Source organism: Chiloscyllium punctatum, chromosome 15 (assembly GCF_047496795.1).
Source record: "Chiloscyllium punctatum isolate Juve2018m chromosome 15, sChiPun1.3, whole genome shotgun sequence".
NCBI lineage: Eukaryota > Metazoa > Chordata > Chondrichthyes > Orectolobiformes > Hemiscylliidae > Chiloscyllium > Chiloscyllium punctatum.
In genome coordinates this window covers 14,373,466-14,392,496 of record NC_092753.1, presented here as the reverse complement: position 1 = coordinate 14,392,496, position 19,031 = coordinate 14,373,466, and the positions used below count along the sequence as shown (strand labels likewise).

Here is a 19,031-nt window from a genome sequence, read left to right as displayed (position 1 = left end):
CAGCAATAGGATTGTTTGGTGCTTGTGTGCCAGAGATGTTCTCTGGGAGGTTCCCCAAGTTGGCAACCCGTCTCCCCACTGCAGAGATGACCACATGAAAAGCAACAGACACAGATGTGGTGTTTGGATGCGCAGGAAAATCTCTGCTGGATGTGGAAGGACCCTTTGGGGCCTTGGATGGAGGTGAGGGAGAGGTGTGGGCGCAAGTTTTACACCTCTTGTGGTGTCAAGGGAAGATGCCGGGAGTGGAGGGTGGGTTGGTGGAAGGCATGGACCTAATGAGGGTGTCATGGAGGTAATGGTCTCTACAGAATGCTGAGAGGGGTGGGGAGGAAATATATCTCTGCAGAATGCTTTTGTGGTTTGAAAGTTGGTTCTCTGCACTGATCAACCTTTCCTTCAATTACTCATTATATACAAAATGATTATGGTTGATCTTGATGTGGAGGAGCCACTGTTGGACTGGGGTGGACAAAGTTAAAAATCACACAACACCAGGTTATAGTCCAACAGGTTTATTTGGAAACACTGATTTTCAGGCTCTCTCTTGAAGGAGCATGCTCCAAAAGCTAGGACTTTCAAATAAACTTGTTGGACCATAACCTGGTGCTGTGATTTTCAACTATGTTTGAACATAATAACATTAGGGAGTTTGACAAGTTTAGCATAAGTGAGCAACTGCTGCAATACAGTTGTCACCATGGTACCATCCTCGCTAGCCAAATCATTGCCCTATATAAAAGAAATAGGCAAACAGAGGACTATTCCCTCAGTAACAATGGCAATTACAGAGTCACTTTACAAATTAACTTTATACAAGGGAACACAATTACATTAATAAATTCCATGAATATGCCCAATATATAGAACTACACAAATTACATAGCACAGAAGAGGTCTATTTGGCCCATCTTGTCCAAACCAACGCAAAGAAATATGCTTCTTTATTCAATGTCAGCAGTTCATAAGACCATAAGACATAGGAGTAAGTCACACAACACCAGTTTACAGACCAACGGGTGTATTTTTGGAGCACTGCTCCTTCCGCAGGTTAAGTCACTTCACCTGGAAGGAGCAGCGCTCCGAAAGCTTGTGATTTCAAATAAACCTGTTGGACCATAACCTGGTATGGGGCAAACTCTAACTTTGTCCATCCCAGCCCAACACATCACCCCTTCAAATCATTTCGTACCATATTAGTCACAATCAGCAATGAACGGTCCCTGTGTCGCTCAATATATCAGCACGCGTACTTGTTTTGTTGGAGGAGTAAGGGGAATACTTAAAATATTCAATCACCTTGACTATTCCAGGCTCAAACCTCAGTAAGGGACTGAGGGAACACTTTGCAATTGCACCACTGACACCGTTTAATATCACAGTGCAGCCCCCAGCCCCCAGCCCGCAGCCCCCCTCCCCTCCCCTCCCCTCCCCACCCCGCACCCCGCACCCCGCACCCCGCGGGGAGCGCCGTCCCTCCCCTTCCCCCCCCCGCCCCCGTGGGCCGCCCTCCCGACATCCCTCACTTGCCTCCGGGCCCGACTTCGCATGTTCCGATTCCTTTCCTCAGAGAGAGTGAGTAGTGACTGCGGCCTGTCCGGCGGCCCGTGTCCCGTGTCCTGTATCCCCCTCCGGTCCCGCTGACGGGAGCCCATCAACCTGAACCCGTGACCATGTTGCCTCCAGCCGCCATGACGTCAGGACTACCGTGCGGTCCCAGTGACGTCACGCAGTCGCCAGTCGGCGGTGATGACGTGATGCGCAATTCCCCCCCCCCGCCCGAAACCGCGCTATTACATCATCCGGAGGCGGCGAGGTGCGCATGGGCGGGGAGGCGGGGCCTAAAGCCTTCCTAGCCATCAAGGATGGTAGACATGGAAAAGTGTGGTGCTGGAAAAGCACAGCCGGCTGGGCACCAACGGAGGGGCAGGACAGTCGATGTTTCGAGCATAAGCTCTGCCTCAGGAGCGAAACGTCGATTCTCCTGCTCCTCGGATGCTGCCTGACCTGCTGTGCTTTTCCAGCACCGCACTCTCAACTCTGATAGCGTCATAGAGATGTACAGCATGGAAACAGACCCTTCGGTCCATCCCGTTCATGCCGACCAGATACCCAACCCAATCTAGTTCGGCCCATATCCCTTCCTATTCATATACCCATCCAAATGCCTCTTAAATGTTGCAGTTGTACCAGTCTCCACCACTTCCTCTGGCAGCTCATTCCATAAACGTACCACCCTCCACGTGAAAAAGTTGCCCCTTACGTCTCTTATATCTTTCCCCTCTCACCCTAAACCTATGCCCTCTAGTTCTGGACTCCCCGACCCCAAGGAAAGTACTTTGTCTATTTATTCTCTCCATGCCCCTCATAATTTTGTAAACCTCTATGAGGTCACCCCTCAGCCTCCGACACTCCAGGGAAAACAGCCCCAGCCTGTTCTGCCTCTCCCTGTAGCTCAGATCCTCCAACCCTGGCAACATCCTTGTAAATCTTTTCTGAACCCTTTCAAGTTTCACAACATCTTTCTGATAGGAAGGAGACCAGAATTGCACGCAATATTCCAACAGTGGCCTAACTAATGTCCTGTGCAGCTGCAACATGACCTCCCAACTCCTGTACTCAATACTGATCTCCAGCATCTGCAGTCCTCACTTTCTCCTAGGTAATTATGGATGGACAAGCATTGCCCATTAACACCATAATGTTAAAAAAAGGCTTACAAATTATATTCCTGTACTCTTAGTTATCTAGCATCACCTTTGTAGATTTCAGTAACATCTATTGATCAGAACTGAAGAATGCTTACCTTTGCGGTCAATGAAAATCAAAAAAACTTGGGAGAGATTTTTGCCAAGGGCAGTGGATGTTTAATCCTATAAATCGGACTTGTGGATTTTGTGCTTATTCACCTTCTACATTTACAGTAAAGTGAAAATCATCTGATGGCCATGGCAATGTTTTTGGTGCTTCAAGGATAGGAAAACTAATTTGGGGAAGGTCACTTGGAAAGTTCATGTTGCTCCAGCACCTGCAGCATATTTTGCTGCCCAGGTACTTCAAAGGAACAATTGCCCACAATGGCAAAGTAACAGATCTTTGAGTAGGTGGTTCCTAACCTAAGTTTTGATCAGAGTGCTGCTGGAAAAGCACAGCAGGTCAAGCAGCATCCGAGGAGCAGGATTTTCCTGCTCCTTGGATGCTGCCTGACCTGCTGTGCTTTTCCAGTACCACTCTGATCTAAACTCTGGTTTCCAGCATCTGCAGTCCTCACTTTTGCCTGGTTCCTAACCTAAACTGATAGACAGTTATAGTGCAGAAGGAGAGCATTCAGTCTCTCAAGTCCAAACCAGTCTGCAACAATCCAACTACACTAATCCTAATTGACCTACTGGCCAATAGCTCTGGAGCCTCTGGAAGCACAAGTGAATATCAAAATATAGCTTAAATGTTTCTGAATCAACCACCCTTTTAGGTAGCGATTTCCAAACTCTCACCACCCTCTGAATGAGAGCATTTCTCCCCAGTTCTCCTCTTTGCCTTCTACTTATTGCCTGAAATTTATGGCCTTTATTAATTGACCCCTTTAGCAATGGAAAATGAGTCTCCCTTTCCATCCTATCTGTGCCTCTCATCAACTTATTCACACCTATCAGGTCTTCTCTCAATCTTCATTACTCCAAGGAAAACAACACAATCTTTCCTCATAGTTCAGACCATCCTGCTGAATCTAGTGAATCTCCTCTTTTCCCTCTCGAGTGCAACCACATCCTTTAATGTGGTGACTAGAACTACGCACAGTACTCCAGTTGAGACCTAACCAGCATTTTATACAGTTCCAGGACAGCCTCCTTGCTCTTGTATTCTCTCACATAACACCAGGTTATAGCCCAACAGGTGAAGGGGCTACACTCCAAAGGCTTGTGATTTCAAATGTACCTATTGGACTATAACCTGGTGTCGTATGACTTATAACTTTGTTCGCCCCAGTTCAACACCTCCGCATCTGCTAATAAAGGCAAGTATTTCTTACACATTCTAAACTAATTTATCTACTTGCCTTGCTACCTTTAGGGATCTGTGGCTATGAATGTAACCACCGATAACCATTCAGATGATGTTTGGCAGAGGAAAATCCAAACAATTTACCTTCTTAAAGACTTCTGATACAGGAGCTGGACTTTAAACAGAGTCTGGGTTACCGACATGAACGAAGAGTCAGGTTTGAAGATGTTATGTTTGGGCATGTATTGTGACAACACTGTGCCTTGAAGAGATATGTTCTGTCCTGTTTCCTTTGCCGGGGGGTTTTGGCTCAGTGCTACAAAGGTGTTTCCTTCTGGCAGTTTGTAAGTAAATTCAGGTTTTCTTTAAAAGTAAAGAATAATAAATTGGTGGGGTCAGGCTCATACAGACTCGGAGGACTTTGGTTGTGCTTTCAGTGAGTTTTTTTTTGTTAGCTGCTGGAACAGATACTGAGAGTTCTCTCAGCTGCCAGATTGAAGACTTAGACAGAGTCTTCCTCTTAGAAATCAAAAGGGGCCAGATTGTTTCTTTCAGTATTTCTACTGGACTGGAGTGACTGTTTTGCGGCATTGCTAAAGGGTATGGTAATGGGATGTTGCCTATATCTTTTTGTGTTCCAGCTCTCAGAATGAGCAGAACCCCTGCCATTCTGGTTTATTCTTTCCGCTCTAGTTATAGATTCTCCTAAAGAAGAAATATCCTCCTCTGTCAGGACCTCTCTGGGTTGTTGTCTATATTGGATCGGTTGATGATTAGTGGTTAAATCATACATTCTCTTGTTAATTATGTCAACAGCATAAAGTTATACTGATTCTTCATCTTGTTGCCTTTTAATTGCATTGAAAGGATAAAGTGTGTTTTGATTCAAGCTTAGTGGTGGACCGATCAAATCATATCTGGAACACAGTGCTTTTTTCTTGCTTTTAAGTTGAGGTCTTGGCTATCTCCATAGTTTACTTCGGGGGGGACATATCTCGTCCCTAGCAGTATTCTGTGAATAGAGAGCTTGGTGAGAATTAAGGCAGCACAGTGACCTGATTCAGGAGGAAGGGTGAAGCCCAGGAATTTGGGTAGAGACTTATTACATGTACAACTGGAATCCTTTACAATTGATAAATCTGTCTGATTGGGGATGGATTGTTCATGGCCGGCTAATCTGCCAGTAGTCAGTATTTCACTTTGCTCTCTAGGGAAACCTGTAACAGGTGCGAATGCTTCACTCTGTCCTCAGTGACGGAGATGTAGGTGTTCTCCGCAATGTAAGAGGCCTCAGAATCTTCCCTGATTCCGCAGTGAAGAGGGGGATATGTCACCCACTGCTGGACAGTAGGTGTCCATGGTGTAAAAGTGAAGGAGCAAGATGACCTTAGACAGCCCGAGGAAGTGATGTCTGTTCACTGGGGCAGGGTTCGAGTGATGGCTGCAGCTCGTGACCTGGTTCACTGATAACCTTCTTGGGGAAACTTCAGAACCTCAAACACTGCTCCTCAGAGAGATGAGGAATGGGATATGCCCCTTGAAGACCCACTGAGTCTTCCTGAACATTTCTCCTCCTGCTCCCTCTTCCCAGCTGTACCTGCCCTCTCCTATCTTACTTGTTCCTCCCAAGTGCTCAGCCAACTCCAGAGGCAGTGCTACCAGAATACCTTGTTTTGAAACAGCCCAAAACTACAGAGAGATCTTCTCCACTGTTAGGAGTAAGGTTTTTGAAGAGTCAGAAAATGTTTCACAAAAGACCCAAAGCCAAGTTAACAATCTCAAATGAGAAAGCAGCAGCTAATCTGAATGGAGTGATAGAGTGTTAGGGACTAGGCCAGACCACTCAAAACATTCTTAAGCAGGCAGCCCCAGACCATAACTTTGCAATTTGTTTCGGTAAGTGTACAGCGAAAATTATCCAGATTAAGTTAGCCAGGTTGACTACTAGATTTTAAAACAGACAGAAATTTATTCACAAAATTACACAATGAAACATAAAGAACCCCTACAGAACTCAACCTATCCAACTAGACTTAAGTATGCTGTTCCAAATATACACAACAGTTCCAATAAGCAAACTCTCTTTAAAAACCAGTTTAACGGAATACATGCTTACAGGTTGAAGTTGAAGGGCAGAAAAGAGAGAGAGAGTTTACACACAGCTCCCTGTTGAACTTCCAACCCAGTTCAAGAATAAACTAAAACTGCTCAGCTCAGCAAGAGAGCTGACCACTCCCCTTTCATTAAACAGGTCACTTCTAAAGCATGACCACTTTGGCCTGAAGTCTCATCTGTTTACATATAAACAAAAGGCCTCTCAAAAGCCTTTTCATCTCTGTACCAAACCGGACTGATCGACCCCTTTGAAAAAAATCAAGGACAGAGTATCCATGAGCCAAGGAACAGCTTTTTTTTAAGAAAAAAGGGGCTAGCTTTGTGATAGTGGGTAACTCAGCCTTTCTTTACTTCTTGCCATAGTTTCATAAATTACTGAGTGAGTTTATTGGTGAGTCATGCACTGTCTATTGACAAAACATCCTCCAGTATACAGAACAGTCCAAACCAATATGGCAAGCGGCCACATTAACCCACTGTGTTCAATGTTCAGGCACCCTCATTGCCGAATTTGATATTCTGATGCGTGGCCCTCAAATTTTTTGTGTTGTGCCTTCCTGGTTTGGGTTGTTTGAGTCACATATTGACTTTAACATCTGTTAAAGAATGGCTGCCTTGTGAAGCATAACTCATTTAATTTTTAACAACATGGTCAGAACTGCTATGTTTTAGTTACAACATAGCAACCATGAATTCCTGTCAATTTACTGAACTCCCACCCGGATTTCTCCCATTTGGAAAGGAGAAGTGTTTCAGGGTTTGCCCTCAAGAGAACTATTCAAACGAAGCAGTGTAGAGGTTGGTTCACCTTGGTGATTTACGTTGTGGACATTCAGTGGTGAAATATGTGGCTGTATCTTACACAGTGTAAATCTTCATCCAAAAATTCACTTCTCAACAGGATCAACAATAAGGAGAGTCCCAGGCGTCTACTGACTCCGATCACAAATAACTATGACCTGCCGAACACAGGAGGCAAGTATAAGTTACAATGATGGTCAAAAGATGAGTGAAATTACATTGACTTTTACAGCGCAGAAAAGACCATCAGCCCATCTGTCTTGTGTCAGTACTTATATTCGATACAAGTTCCGGCCACCCTATTTCATTTCAGAGACAGTGACTGATACGTTAGGATAGTGAAGAAAGTGTTTGGTATGCTTGCTTTTATTTGTCAGAGCATTGAGTATAGGAGTTTGGAGGTCATGTTGCAGCTGTACAGGACATTGGTTAGGCCATGTTTAGAATATTGTGTGCAATTCTGGTCTCCCTGCTATAGGAAGGGTGTTATGAAACTTGAAAGAGCTCAGAAAAGCTTTACAAGAATGTTGTCAGGTTTGAGCTACAGGGAGAGGCTGAATAGGCTGGAGCTGTTTTCCCTGGAGCATCAGAGGCTGAGGGGTGACCTTATCGAGGTTTATACAATCATGTGGGGCATGGATAGGATAAATAGACAAAGTATTTTCCCTGGGGTTGGGGAGTCCAGAACTAGAGGGCATAGGTTTAGGGTGAGCAGGGAAAGATTTAAAAGGAACTGAAGGGGCAACATTTTCATACAGAGGGTGGTACGTGTATGGAATGTGCTGCCAGAGGAAGTGGTGGAGGCTGGTACAATTACAACATTTAAAAGGCATCTGGATGGGTGTATGAATAGGAAAGGTTGAAAGGAATATCAGCCAGGTGCTGGCAAATGGGACTAGATTAGGTTTGGATATCTGGTCAGCATGGTTGAGTTGGACCGAAAGGTCTGTTTCTGTGCACATAGTACATTGTAAATCTCATGTATGTTTTTGTACTCATCATAAAAATTGACCATCCACCCACATCATCAGCCTTTCAGTCATATCTTGCTATATAAACACACCACACACACAGCCTTCATTTCTCACTGGATGTGTTACTTTCTGCCATCTTATGACAGGGTACAAGAGATCATTAGGAAATAGGGGCTGTGTTGCAAAGATGTGTGTGTGTTTAAGACAGCCCCACGTCCTTTGCCAATGACATTTCAAAATGGCAAGCATCCACACCCACACTCCTGGTTCACTTTTATAACCAGAGAATAAGATGGCCTCTATTTTGGAGGGAATTTCGAGGCTTGAAAGTTCAGCTTCTGTATAGGTGTCTGTGTTAAGTGCTTTTATCAAATCGTCCATTAGAGAGAGAGAGGAGGGAAAGAGCAAGAAAGAGAAAAAGAGAGAGAGAGAGAGCAAGAAAAAGTGAGAGAGGCCTTTTCGATCACTGTACTTTTGCTGGTTCCTTCAACAATTGTCCTTGCTGTTCCCTCATAGATCTGCAAATTTGCCCTTAAGGAAATTGTTCTTGAACCTGATCCCAGGCACTGCATTCCAGAATGTAAAAAACTGTAACATAAATCCTCTTAATTATGGTTGTGACTGCCCCCACCAGTGCTAACAGTGTCTCCTTATTTACTCAATCAAAAGCCTTCTTAAAGTGCAACACAATAAAATATCTCCTCTCTGCCCAAAGGGGATAAATTCCAGATTCTCTACTGTCTGTTGAACCGAAGGTCCCTTCTTCTTGTTAACCTTCTAGTAAATCAATTCTACGCTCTCGCCACAAGCTTCATAGAGTCATACAGCACAGAAACAGGACCTTCAGCCTAATTCGTCAATTCTTTCACAAAAACAGAAATTGCAGAAAACTCAGCAGGTCTGGCACTATCTGTCGAGAGAAAGCAGAGTTAACATTTCGTGTCCAGTGCCCCTTCTTCGGAACAGAAGCTTCTTCTGCTTTCTAACTTGACTTTCTCTCCACAGATGCTGCCAGAACTGCTGTGGTTTTCCAGCAATTTCTGTTTTCATTTCACACCATCCAGTCCTCTGGAGAACTCATGTTTCTAAAAGATCTGCCCTCACCCTTCTAATGGTATGGGGCCTAAACTGTTCAAACTCCGTAAATGGAAGTACTCCATCCAAGGAGATTGCAGGTGCTCCGGCTCAGAAGTTCACCTGAGAACAGGAAGAATTCACCTATATTTCAGGCATTCATTAAGGACCTCCCAACATAGAAACATTCTTTGGTTTAGTTATGATTGTCATTTTTGCTCTTCAAACACAGCAACTGAGAGCCTCAGGACTTGGGTTCGATTTTTAGATCTGATGCTCTTGGAAGGTGTAACCAGCAATGGATGACCATAAAGCACACCACAAAGTAGGTGCACTGGAGTTTCAGCAGCACAATTTCAGGTCCCATTCCTCTGTTCGGTCATTTGTGCCACATTCAATTGGATAGTATGTAGCAGTGCAAACTTTAGATCAGCAAACAGACTTAACACTCTAGTCTCAGGTTATTTTTACAGCCTTTATTGCTGCGTCCTTTCGATATTGAGCAGGCTGGCCAAGTCTGCAGCAACACCCAGGGCTGAGGGGGCACTGCAAATCTTCATCTATCTTACAAATTAATGACCATGATACCCTTCCTAAAGTGCAATGCCCAGGAACACAGTCCGCCAACTGAGATTCAACTGAGGTTGAGGTGTGACCTTATAGAGGTTTATAAAACAATGAGGGGTAGAGATAAGGTGAATGGCAGGTGTCTTTTCCCTAGGGAGGAGGATTTCAAGACCAGGGGTTGGAGGGGGCACTTTCTTAAGGTGAGGGGAGAAACATTTAAAAAAAGATATGGAAGCATATCTTTTACACAGAGAGTGGTTCATGTGTGAAATTAATTAATTTTCTGGAGAAATTGATAGATTGGGGGATAAGTACATGGTAAGAAATGTTTGGAGTGATGTGGGCCAATTGCAGGTAGGTGGAACTAGTTTAATTTGGGATTATAGTCGGCATGGACCAAAGAGTTTGTTTCTGTGCTGGATTACTGTGTGACTTGGTGATGATTTATTTGTAAAGCTTTAGAATCATAGAATCCTAGCAGTGCATAGAGGCTGTACAGCTCATCGAATCTGCACCAACACTTTAAAGAGTATCCCAACCCCTTTTCTCTCCCTGACCACACCCTTCCAATCCCTTTAGCAAAATTACTTTATTTAAATGCACCACACCTCAATTTCTGTAGCCAGGGATCCTCTGTGCTTTAATAAAATCTTTCTGCTGCTTGGTCATCGACCCCCAACGTGTCTTCTAAGTTTTTCAATTAACATTTCTTTGCCTCTACATGCCCATCCCTCTAAAATATATAATTTCATACTTTACTGCTGACAACTTAGTTTGGCAAACTGCTTATTTTATCAGAAGGTGACCTCCTGAAATCATTCAACACCAGGCTATAGTCCAACAGGTTTAATTGGAAGCACTAGTTTTCCGAGCTCTGCTCCTTCATCAGGACAACTACCTGATGAAGGAGCAGCGCTCAGAAAGCTCGTGCTTCCAATTAAACCTGTTGGACTATAACCTAGTGTTGTGTGATTTTTAACTTTGTACACTCCAGTCCAACACTCGCATCTCTAAATCCTGAAACCATATCCTCATGAGTTTTTGCAATTTCCATTTTGGGGAGGGAGGGAGAGAGAGGGATCAGTGATGAGAAGACATTTGAAAGGGTTAGAAAAGCAGTGATTGGGAACAGAAGTGACTGAGAGGGGAAGGAATGGTGACTGAGAGGAGGCAGGTTCAGTGATTGGCAGGGGAAGTGATCAAGAAGAGAAAGGGCACTGATGGGAAGTGGGAGTGAGATAACCAAGGATAGTATGTGCTGGGTGGGGGTAGTGAGGGAGGAGTTGACTGGAATAGGTTGAAACATAGAAGTAGGAGCAGGCGTAGGCCATTCAGTCCTTTGAGCCTGTTCCACCGTTCAGTATAATACTGTTCCAACTCAGTACTCTATTCACCCTTTCGTCCCATGCTCTTTGATCCATTTAGCCCTAAGAACTATATCTAACTTTCTTGAAAACATTCAATGTTTGACCTCAATTGCTTTCTGTGGCAGAGAATTCCACAAGTTCACCACGCTCTGGATGAAGACATTTCTCCTCATCTCAGTCCTAAATAGCCTACCCCTGAATCCTCAGACTTTGACCCTTGGTTTTAGACTTTCTGGTCATCAGAAACACCCTTCCTACATTTATCCCATCTAATCGTGTTAGAATATAAAATAGACCTAAGGGGCAATTTTTCACACAGAGGGTGGTACATGTATGGAATGAGTTGCCAGAGGAAGTGATGGAGGCTGGTAAAATTGCGACATTTAAGAGGCATTTGGATGGGTATATGAATAGGAAGGGTTTGGAGGGATATGGGCCAGGTGCTGGCAGGTGGGATTAGATTGGGTTGGGATATCTGGTCGGTATGGACGGGTTGGACCGAAGGGTCTGTTTCCATGCTGTATATCTCCATGACTCTATAATTGTGTAGGTTTCTATGACTGTCAGATGATCGGAGTAGAAGAGTGAGGTAGGTGATGGGACAGGAAAGTAAGAGTGGGTAGAGTGGTGGAGGAGGTGTATATGGGAATCTGAGACTGTTGGGGGCGGTGGTAGGTATAGGACTAGTTGCTGATCTAGTCCAGGGCTTCTCAAAGTGGAGATCAGGGCCCCAAGAAGAGATTAGGGTCCAGAGTTCTGAGGCAGCAATGACCATTATGGAACTCTCACCAAGGTATAACCTCTGTACTTCCGCTCTAACAGTTCCCACTCTCACATCCCCCTTACTCTGCTCTTCCAGTACTCACATAATGAGTTGTGACATCTTTCGAGACTCAATGTGGGCCCATGGGAATAAAGTTTGGGAAGCAGTATTTTTAAATGTTTACATTATTCAGTCACTAACTCTGAAGAAACTGAATGATAACCCACAGCTCACGGTCCATGTGTATGAGGATTTTCACTGGTGCCCTTCCTCTATCCATGGCATTTTGTTTCAGATCTGGATTCATCATTCTCACTTCCCTCCCAACCTGCCATTCTGTTGGCATTCTCTAAAGCCTGAATCACTGACGGTTTTGATGTGGTTGTAACAGGTATTGCTGATATCTTTGGTATGTTGTTATTTGAGTGGTTCTGTTCTCCGACCCCTGAGTCAGGATGCAGTCATCAACCTGAAGTCTGTCCAGGAACTGGCCAAAGACCTAGGCTTTCAATGGACCATCGTGGCCTGTGAGCTGGGCTTCAGCAGAGCAGAGATCAGCCACTTCCATAGAGCCTCCCTGGAGAAAAAGGTGCAAGCAAGGAAAATGCTCGAGAGCTGGTAGGTCAAAGGTTTCATTACTGCATCACGTCTGCTCTGAGGTCTTCTGTCTCTTGTGTTATATGCAAATGCTCTGAGTTAGAAGGGCAGCGACCATCGTAACATTCTATCATTGTCACCAGTTCTCCAGAACTTTGTGCAAATGGATCAACCTGGTGACTAGATGGTGACTTATTGCACTGAGCATGAAGTCAAGACTTCACATCACTTCAGTGTGTACTTTTGACATGTGATCATTGCTCTTTTTCAACTTAATTCTCATTCACTTGATTGCTGACCACTTGTCATAGTCATAGAGTCATAGAGATGTACAGCATGGAAACAGACCTTTCGGTCCAACCCGTCCATGCTGACCAGATATCCCAACCCAATCTAGTCTCACCTGCCAGCACCCGGCACATATCCCTCCAAACCCTCCCTATTCATATACCCATCCAGATGCCTTTTAAATGTTGTAATTGTACTAGCCTCCACCACATCCTCTGGCAGCTCATTCCATTCACGCACCACCCTCTGTGTGAAAAAGTTGCTCCTTAGGTCTCTTTTATATCTTTCCCCTCTCACCCTAAACCTATGCCCTCTAGTTCTGGACTCCCCCACCCCAGGGAAAAGACTTTGCCTATTTATCCTATCCATGCCCCTTATAATTTTGTAAACCTCTATAAGATCACCTCTCAGCCTCCAATGCTCCAGGGAAAACAGCCTCAGCCTATTCAGCCTCTCCCTATCGCTCAAATCCTCCAACCCTGGCAACATCCTTGTAAATCTTTTCTGAACCCTTTCAAGTTTCACAACATCTTTCCGATTGGAAGGAGACCAGAATTGCACGCAATATTCCGACAGTGGCCTAACCAATGTCCTGTACAGCCGCAACATGACCTCCCAACTCCTGTACTCAATACTCTGACTGATAAAGGAAAGCATACCCAACGCCTTCTTCACTATCCTATCTACCTGCAACTCCACTTTCAAGGAGCTATGAACCTGCACTGCAAGGTCTCTTTGTTTAGCAACACACCCTAGGACCTTGTATTTGGTCCTGGTTATTTTTTAAATGACGAAAGGTTGAGACAGAGGGATGCCAAGTATTCTGCTTCAAAGCCCATAACATAAAGAGCTGGTGAGACCTTGGGTTTTTTCTAAATTCAGAACAAGATGTTACGATATTGGAACAGTTACTGTTTAGTAGTTAAGTGACTTATTACTCTGTGAAGTTTTCCAGTAAAATTACTCTAATTTTTTCTTTTTTTTAGCTATAGTGTATTAATAAAGTGTGCTTTACTTCAAGACTGGTAGTTTGACTAATCAAATTGCATCACGATTGCAATGCCAGGCAATTGCCTTTAAAATAAGGAAAAATTAGAGTCTTGGCTATGAGTGGGTTTGGCTATAGTATGTCTTGAGTGGGTTTGGTCTGGTCCATAACACATTTAACTCCCATTCCTGGATCTCGTGTCATTTCATGTTATAATCAATTCTCTCCCAGTAGTTGTAGTCCCTCTGTTTCTCTCTGACAAAGCCCCTGTCATTATCTCTCCCTTCGACAAACAACCCTTGACTTCCCGTCTACAGCCTTGCAAATGACCTGTCTCCGACACACCAGACACCCAACTGGACAACAGGGGAGAGGTGAAAGAGGAGGTGGTGTGGTCACTGTATCTAAGGCTGCAGGCAGATCAAGAAGGACAGGAGGGAAAAGTTTACCAAAGTCACATTGCAGAGCATATGTGATTTTGGTAAGAGTAGTTTTAGTACTGTAGCAGAGCAGAGATCTGATTGGAAGGATTGAAACATAGTATTCTGGGAAAGATCAGAGTCGCCTGAGGCTAGAATCAAACCTGGGTCCCTTGTGCTGTGAGGCAGCAGTGCTAACCACTGAGCCACCATGCCACCCAGTGATAATGCCAGGTTTGAAGGCAAAGGAGACAGTACCTGGTATGATTAAGCCACTGACAATATGGGTCATCCTGGGGGCCAGAGGGGCATATTGGGTGGTCAGCGTTCTCGTGGGAAGAGTCATAGAGCTATACAGCATAGAAGTAGACCCTTCAGTTCAACTTGTCAATGCTGACCAGATATCCTAAATTAATCTAGTCCTATTTGCCAGCACTTGGCCCATATCCTTCTAAACCTCTCCTATTCACATACCTATCTTTCTAAATGTTGTAATTGTACCAGCCTCCACCACTTCCTCTGGCAGCCCATCCCATACACACCATCCTTTATATGAAAAGGTTGCCCCTTAGGTCCCTTTTAAATCTTTCCCCTCACCTTAAACCTATGCTCTCTAGTTGTAGACTCCTCTACCCCAGGGAAAAGACCTTGTCTATTTACCCTATCTATGTCCCTCATGATTTTATAAACCTCTATAAGGTCACCCTTCAGCCTCCAACATGCTAGGGAAAACAGCTCCAGCCAATTCAGCCTCTCCCTATAGCACAAAGCCTCCAACCCTGGCAACATCCTTGTAATTCTTTTCTGAACCCTTTCAAGTTTCACAGCATCCTTCCTAAAGCAGGGAGACCAGAACTGCATACAGTATTCCAGTAACAGCTTAACTGATGTCTTCTACAGCTGCAACATGACCACCCAACTCCTATACCTAGTGCATTCACCAATAAAGGAAAGCATACCAAACACCTTCTCTATCCTGTCTACCTGCGACTCCATTTTCAAGGAACTATGATCTGGCACTCCCATGGTATCTTTGTTAAGCAATATTCCCCAGGACCATTAAATGTGTAAGTACTGCTCTGGTTTGCCTTTCCAAAATGCAACACCTTGCATTTATCTTAAACTCCATCTGCCACTCCTCAATCCATTGGCCCATCTGATCAAGATCCCATTGTACTCTAAGGTAATCTTCTTCGCTGTCCTCTATACTTCCAATTTTGGTGTCATCTGCAAACTTATTAACCATACCTCCTGTGTTCAGAGGAATCATAGCATTAGAATCATAGAATCCCTACAGTGTGGAAACAGATCATTCAGCCCAACAAATCCACCCGACCCTCCGAACAATGACCCATCCAGACCCATTCCCCTAACCTATTGCTCTACATTTACCCATGACTAGTGCACCTAACCTACACATTGTTGAACACTATGGGTAATTTAGCATTGCCAATTCACCTAACCTGCAAATCTTTGGATTGTGGGAGGGAACTGGAGCATCCGGAGAAACCAGTGCAGATGAGGAGAATGTGCAAACTCCACACAGACAATTGCCTGAGGTTGGAATTAAACCTGGGTCCCTGGCACTGTGAGGCAGCAGTGCTAATCACTGAGCCACCATACCACCCATTTATGTAAATGACAAAAAGCAGAGTCCTTGTGGCACACCACTGGTCACAGGTTTCCAGTCTGAAAAGCAACCCTCCATAACCACCCTCTGTCTTCTACCTTTGTGACAGTTCCGTATCCAAATGGCTACTTCTCCCTGTATTCCATGCAATCTAACCTTGCTAACTAGTCTACTATACGAAACATTGTCAAACGCCTTACTGAAGTCCATATAGATCACATCTACCACTCTGCCCTCATCAATCCTCTTTGTTACTTCTTCAAATAACTCAAACAAGTTTGTGAGACATGATTTCCCACGCACAAAGCCATGTTCACTCTCCCCAATCAGTCCTTGTCTTTCCAAATATATGTAAATCCTGTCCCTCAGGATTCCCTCCAATAACTGGCCCACCACTGACATCAGGCTCACTGTCTACAGTTCCTTGGCTTTTCATTACCACCTTTCTTAAATAGTGACACCACGTTAGCCAACTTCCAGTCTTCCAGGACCTCACCTGTGGCTATCAATGATACAAATATCTCAGCAAGGAGCCCAGCAATCACTTCCCTCGCTTCCCAGAGTTCTAGGGTACACCTGATCAGGTCTTGGGGATTTATCCACATTTAGGCATTTTAAGACATCCAGCAACTCCTCCTCTGTCATATGTACATTTTTCAAGACGTCACCATTTATTTCCCCATGTTCTGTATCTTCCATATCCTTCTCTACAGTAAACACTGATGCAAAATACTTGTTTAGTAACTCCCCTATTTCCTGCGGTTCCACGCGTAGACTGCCTTGCTGATCTTTAAGTGGTCCTATTCTGTCCCTAGTTCCCTTTTGTCCTTGATGTATTTGTAGAGTCCCTTTGGATTCTCTTTAATTCTATTTGCCAAAGCTATCTAATGTCCCTTTTTGCCCTCCTGATTTCCCTCTTATTGCCTTTATACTCTTCTAGGGAATCACTCGATCTCTGCTGTCTATATCTGACATATGCTTCCTTCTTATTCTTGACCAAAACCTCAATTTCTCTAGTCATCCAGCATTCCCTTCCTCCAGCATCCTTGCCCTTCACCCTAACAGGTGAAGGGACACAGATCCTAAATTAATCTAGTCCCATTTGCCAGCATTTGGACCAAATCCCTCGAAATGCTTCCAATTTACATTCTCATCCAGATCCTTTTAAATGTTGTAATTGTACCAGCGCCACCACTTCCTCTTCATCCATACATGCACTACCCTCTGTGAGAAAACGTTGCCCCTTAGGTCCCTTTTAAATCTTTCCCCTCTCACCTTTAAACCTCTACCCTCTAGTTTTGGATGCACCTACTCAGGGGAAAAGACGTTGAACTATTCACCATATCCATGCCTTTCATGATTTTATAAACTTCTATAAGGTCACTTGTTAGCCTCTGACGCTCCAGAGAAAATACCCCCAGTCTATTTAGCCTCTCCATATAGCTCAATTCCTCCAACCCTGGAAGCATGCTTTAAATCTTTTCTGAATCCTTTCAAGTTTCACAACATCCTTCCTCCAGCAGGCAGACCAGAACTGAATGCAGTATTGCAAAGGTGGCCTAACCAATGTCTTGTATAGCCACAACATGACCTCCTGACTCCTATGCTCAATGCCCTGACCAATAAAAGAAAGCATACCAAACACCTTCTTCATCACCCTGTCTATCTGTGACTCTACTTTCAAGAAACTATGGACCTGCACTCGAAAGTCTTTTTGTTCAGTGGAATAGGGTGGACAGAACAGTATTTGGTATTATTGTATTAATCCAGAAACTCAGTTAATGGCAGATGGTGAAATTTGAAATCAGTTAAAAAAAAATCTGGAATTAAGAGTCTCATGATGACCATGAAACCATTGTCAATTGTTGCAAAAACACATCTGGTTCACTAACGTCCTTTCGGGAAGCAAATCTGCCATCCTTACCTGGTCTGGCCTACATGTGACTCCACACCTACAGCAATGTGGTTGACTCTTAACTCTCTCTGGGCAGTAAATGCTGGCTTAGCCAGAGCCACCCACATCCCAGGAGTGAAATTACAAAAAGTTTCAATGTAGAGATGGATAGATTTTTAGAATCCAACAACATCAAGGAATGGGAAAATGGCATTGAAGTGGATGTTCAGCTATGATCCAGTACAGGGGTGAAGGTTTGAGGGGCTGAATGGTCCATTCCTGCTCCTATGTTTCTCTGGTTCATCCATGTTGTTCACCTAACGTTCTGTGGGGCACAGGAGAAATGGGGAATGCGAGATGCCAAATAGCAAAAGTTAAACCTAAATTTCATATTCACGCTTTTTGGTCGATGAAATTTTAAAATAATGCAACAATGCGACCTGTTCTTAAGATACAGATTCTGGTTTGATTAAAAATTTCTCCTTTTTTTTTCAGGTACGAGAAATCCTGGAACAAAGTGAACAAAACAAAGATGCTGCAGGATGCTTTGGAAAGGGCTGGGCGGAAGGATTTGGCAGATAAGCTACAGTGTCTGCACTGGGGTCACCAGAAACTCAGTCGGCGTGTGGAGCTACCCTCAGCCTTTCCCTTTCTCATCACCATACACAAGACCATTAATAACCGGGAAGGGTTGCAAAAAATCAATCAACTCAGCCATAAATAATAAGGAAATCCATTCATTGTTGTGCCTTTTAACGGTACTTTAGAAAGTGCCTGGTGACATTAATCGACTTAAAATGTTGCTCCTGTTGTACTGGTGTGAGAGGCTTAGTAAAACCAGAAGTCTTTTATTTTGTCGTTGCCAGTCTTGTTCGATTATTTCTTTATCCTGTCATGGGTTGTGGACAAGTCTCACAGGCAAGACACACCCCTCGCTGCCCAGAGTGTTGCCCTCGCTCTGCCGCATTGCCCTCCATACTTTAACGGTATTGATAATGATTGGATTATGGAAATATTCCTTAACTGTCCTCATTTTGTCTAGGAACAACATACTACTAAGGGGGCAATTTGCCTGCAAAGTTTCAATGTCTAATCATATTGAAGCAGAGTCCCCGCAAGCTCAGTCACTCACATAAGAGAGCTTTGATTTGGAGATGTCGGTGTTGGACTGGGGTGTACAAAGTTAAAAATCACACAACACCAGGTTATAGTCCAACAGGTTTGATTGGAAACACTAGCTTTCGGAACGCTGCTCCTTCATCAGGTGGTTGTGAAGTACACAATTGTAAGACACAAAATTTATAGAAAAAATTTACAGTGTGATGTAACTGAAATTATACATTGAAAAATACCTTGATTGTTTGTTAAGTCTCTCATCTGTTAGAATGACCATGATAGTTTCACTTCTTTCATTTGTAAGTCACAAAAGTCACACTCTCAGGTTAACTGTAACAATTGGTGTCAGCCCAGATAATATGTTCAAGGTATTAGCCCCCTTTGTTCTGTTGTCTGTGCCATAATGTTTAGACTGATTCTAATCTAAAAAAATAGT

General features: G+C 43.9%; 2 protein-coding genes across 9 annotated transcripts in view; one reads left to right on the top strand and one right to left on the bottom strand.

Moving 5' to 3' along the window:
- tmco3 (transmembrane and coiled-coil domains 3) overlaps positions 1-1,741 on the bottom strand; it is a 60,299-nt gene extending 58,558 nt beyond the window's left edge. The window contains exon 1 of one of the 4 annotated variants that reach the window (XR_011962518.1): positions 1,531-1,738. The gene's annotated coding sequence lies outside the window, so the exon portion shown is untranslated. Of the gene's footprint in view, positions 1-1,530 lie in introns of all 4 variants that reach the window. The other 3 variants (XM_072584692.1, XM_072584693.1, XM_072584691.1) reach the window with 3 other exon arrangements.
- LOC140486071 (uncharacterized) lies at positions 1,497-18,337 on the top strand. Of its 5 annotated transcripts, none has more exons than XM_072584696.1 (5): positions 1,531-1,575; positions 4,072-4,219; positions 7,019-7,092; positions 12,118-12,281; positions 17,975-18,337. In XM_072584696.1, exons 3-5 carry the CDS (start codon positions 7,072-7,074, stop codon positions 18,201-18,203), a joined length of 414 nt encoding a protein of 137 aa, XP_072440797.1. In that variant the 5' UTR covers positions 1,531-1,575; positions 4,072-4,219; positions 7,019-7,071; the 3' UTR covers positions 18,204-18,337. The 5 variants fall into 5 exon arrangements, with proteins under 5 accessions (XP_072440796.1, XP_072440797.1, XP_072440798.1 ...); XM_072584697.1 differs by lacking the exon at positions 4,072-4,219 and adding an exon at positions 2,533-2,662 and having other exon boundaries at positions 1,555-1,575; XM_072584695.1 differs by lacking the exon at positions 4,072-4,219 and having other exon boundaries at positions 1,497-1,575.
- The last annotated feature ends 694 nt before the right edge of the window (positions 18,338-19,031 follow it).

What these genes read in the sequence shown, in the direction of transcription:
- LOC140486071 (XM_072584695.1), top strand. Translation starts at nt 7,072, where the DNA reads ATGACCTGCCGAACACAGGAG. An exon ending in TGACCTGCCGAACACAGGAG is followed by an intron (nt 7,093 to 12,117) that starts GCAAGTATAAGT and finishes CCCCTGAGTCAG; the next exon opens with GATGCAGTCATCAACCTGAA. An exon ending in AGGAAAATGCTCGAGAGCTG is followed by an intron (nt 12,282 to 17,974) that starts GTAGGTCAAAGG and finishes TTTTTTTTTCAG; the next exon opens with GTACGAGAAATCCTGGAACA.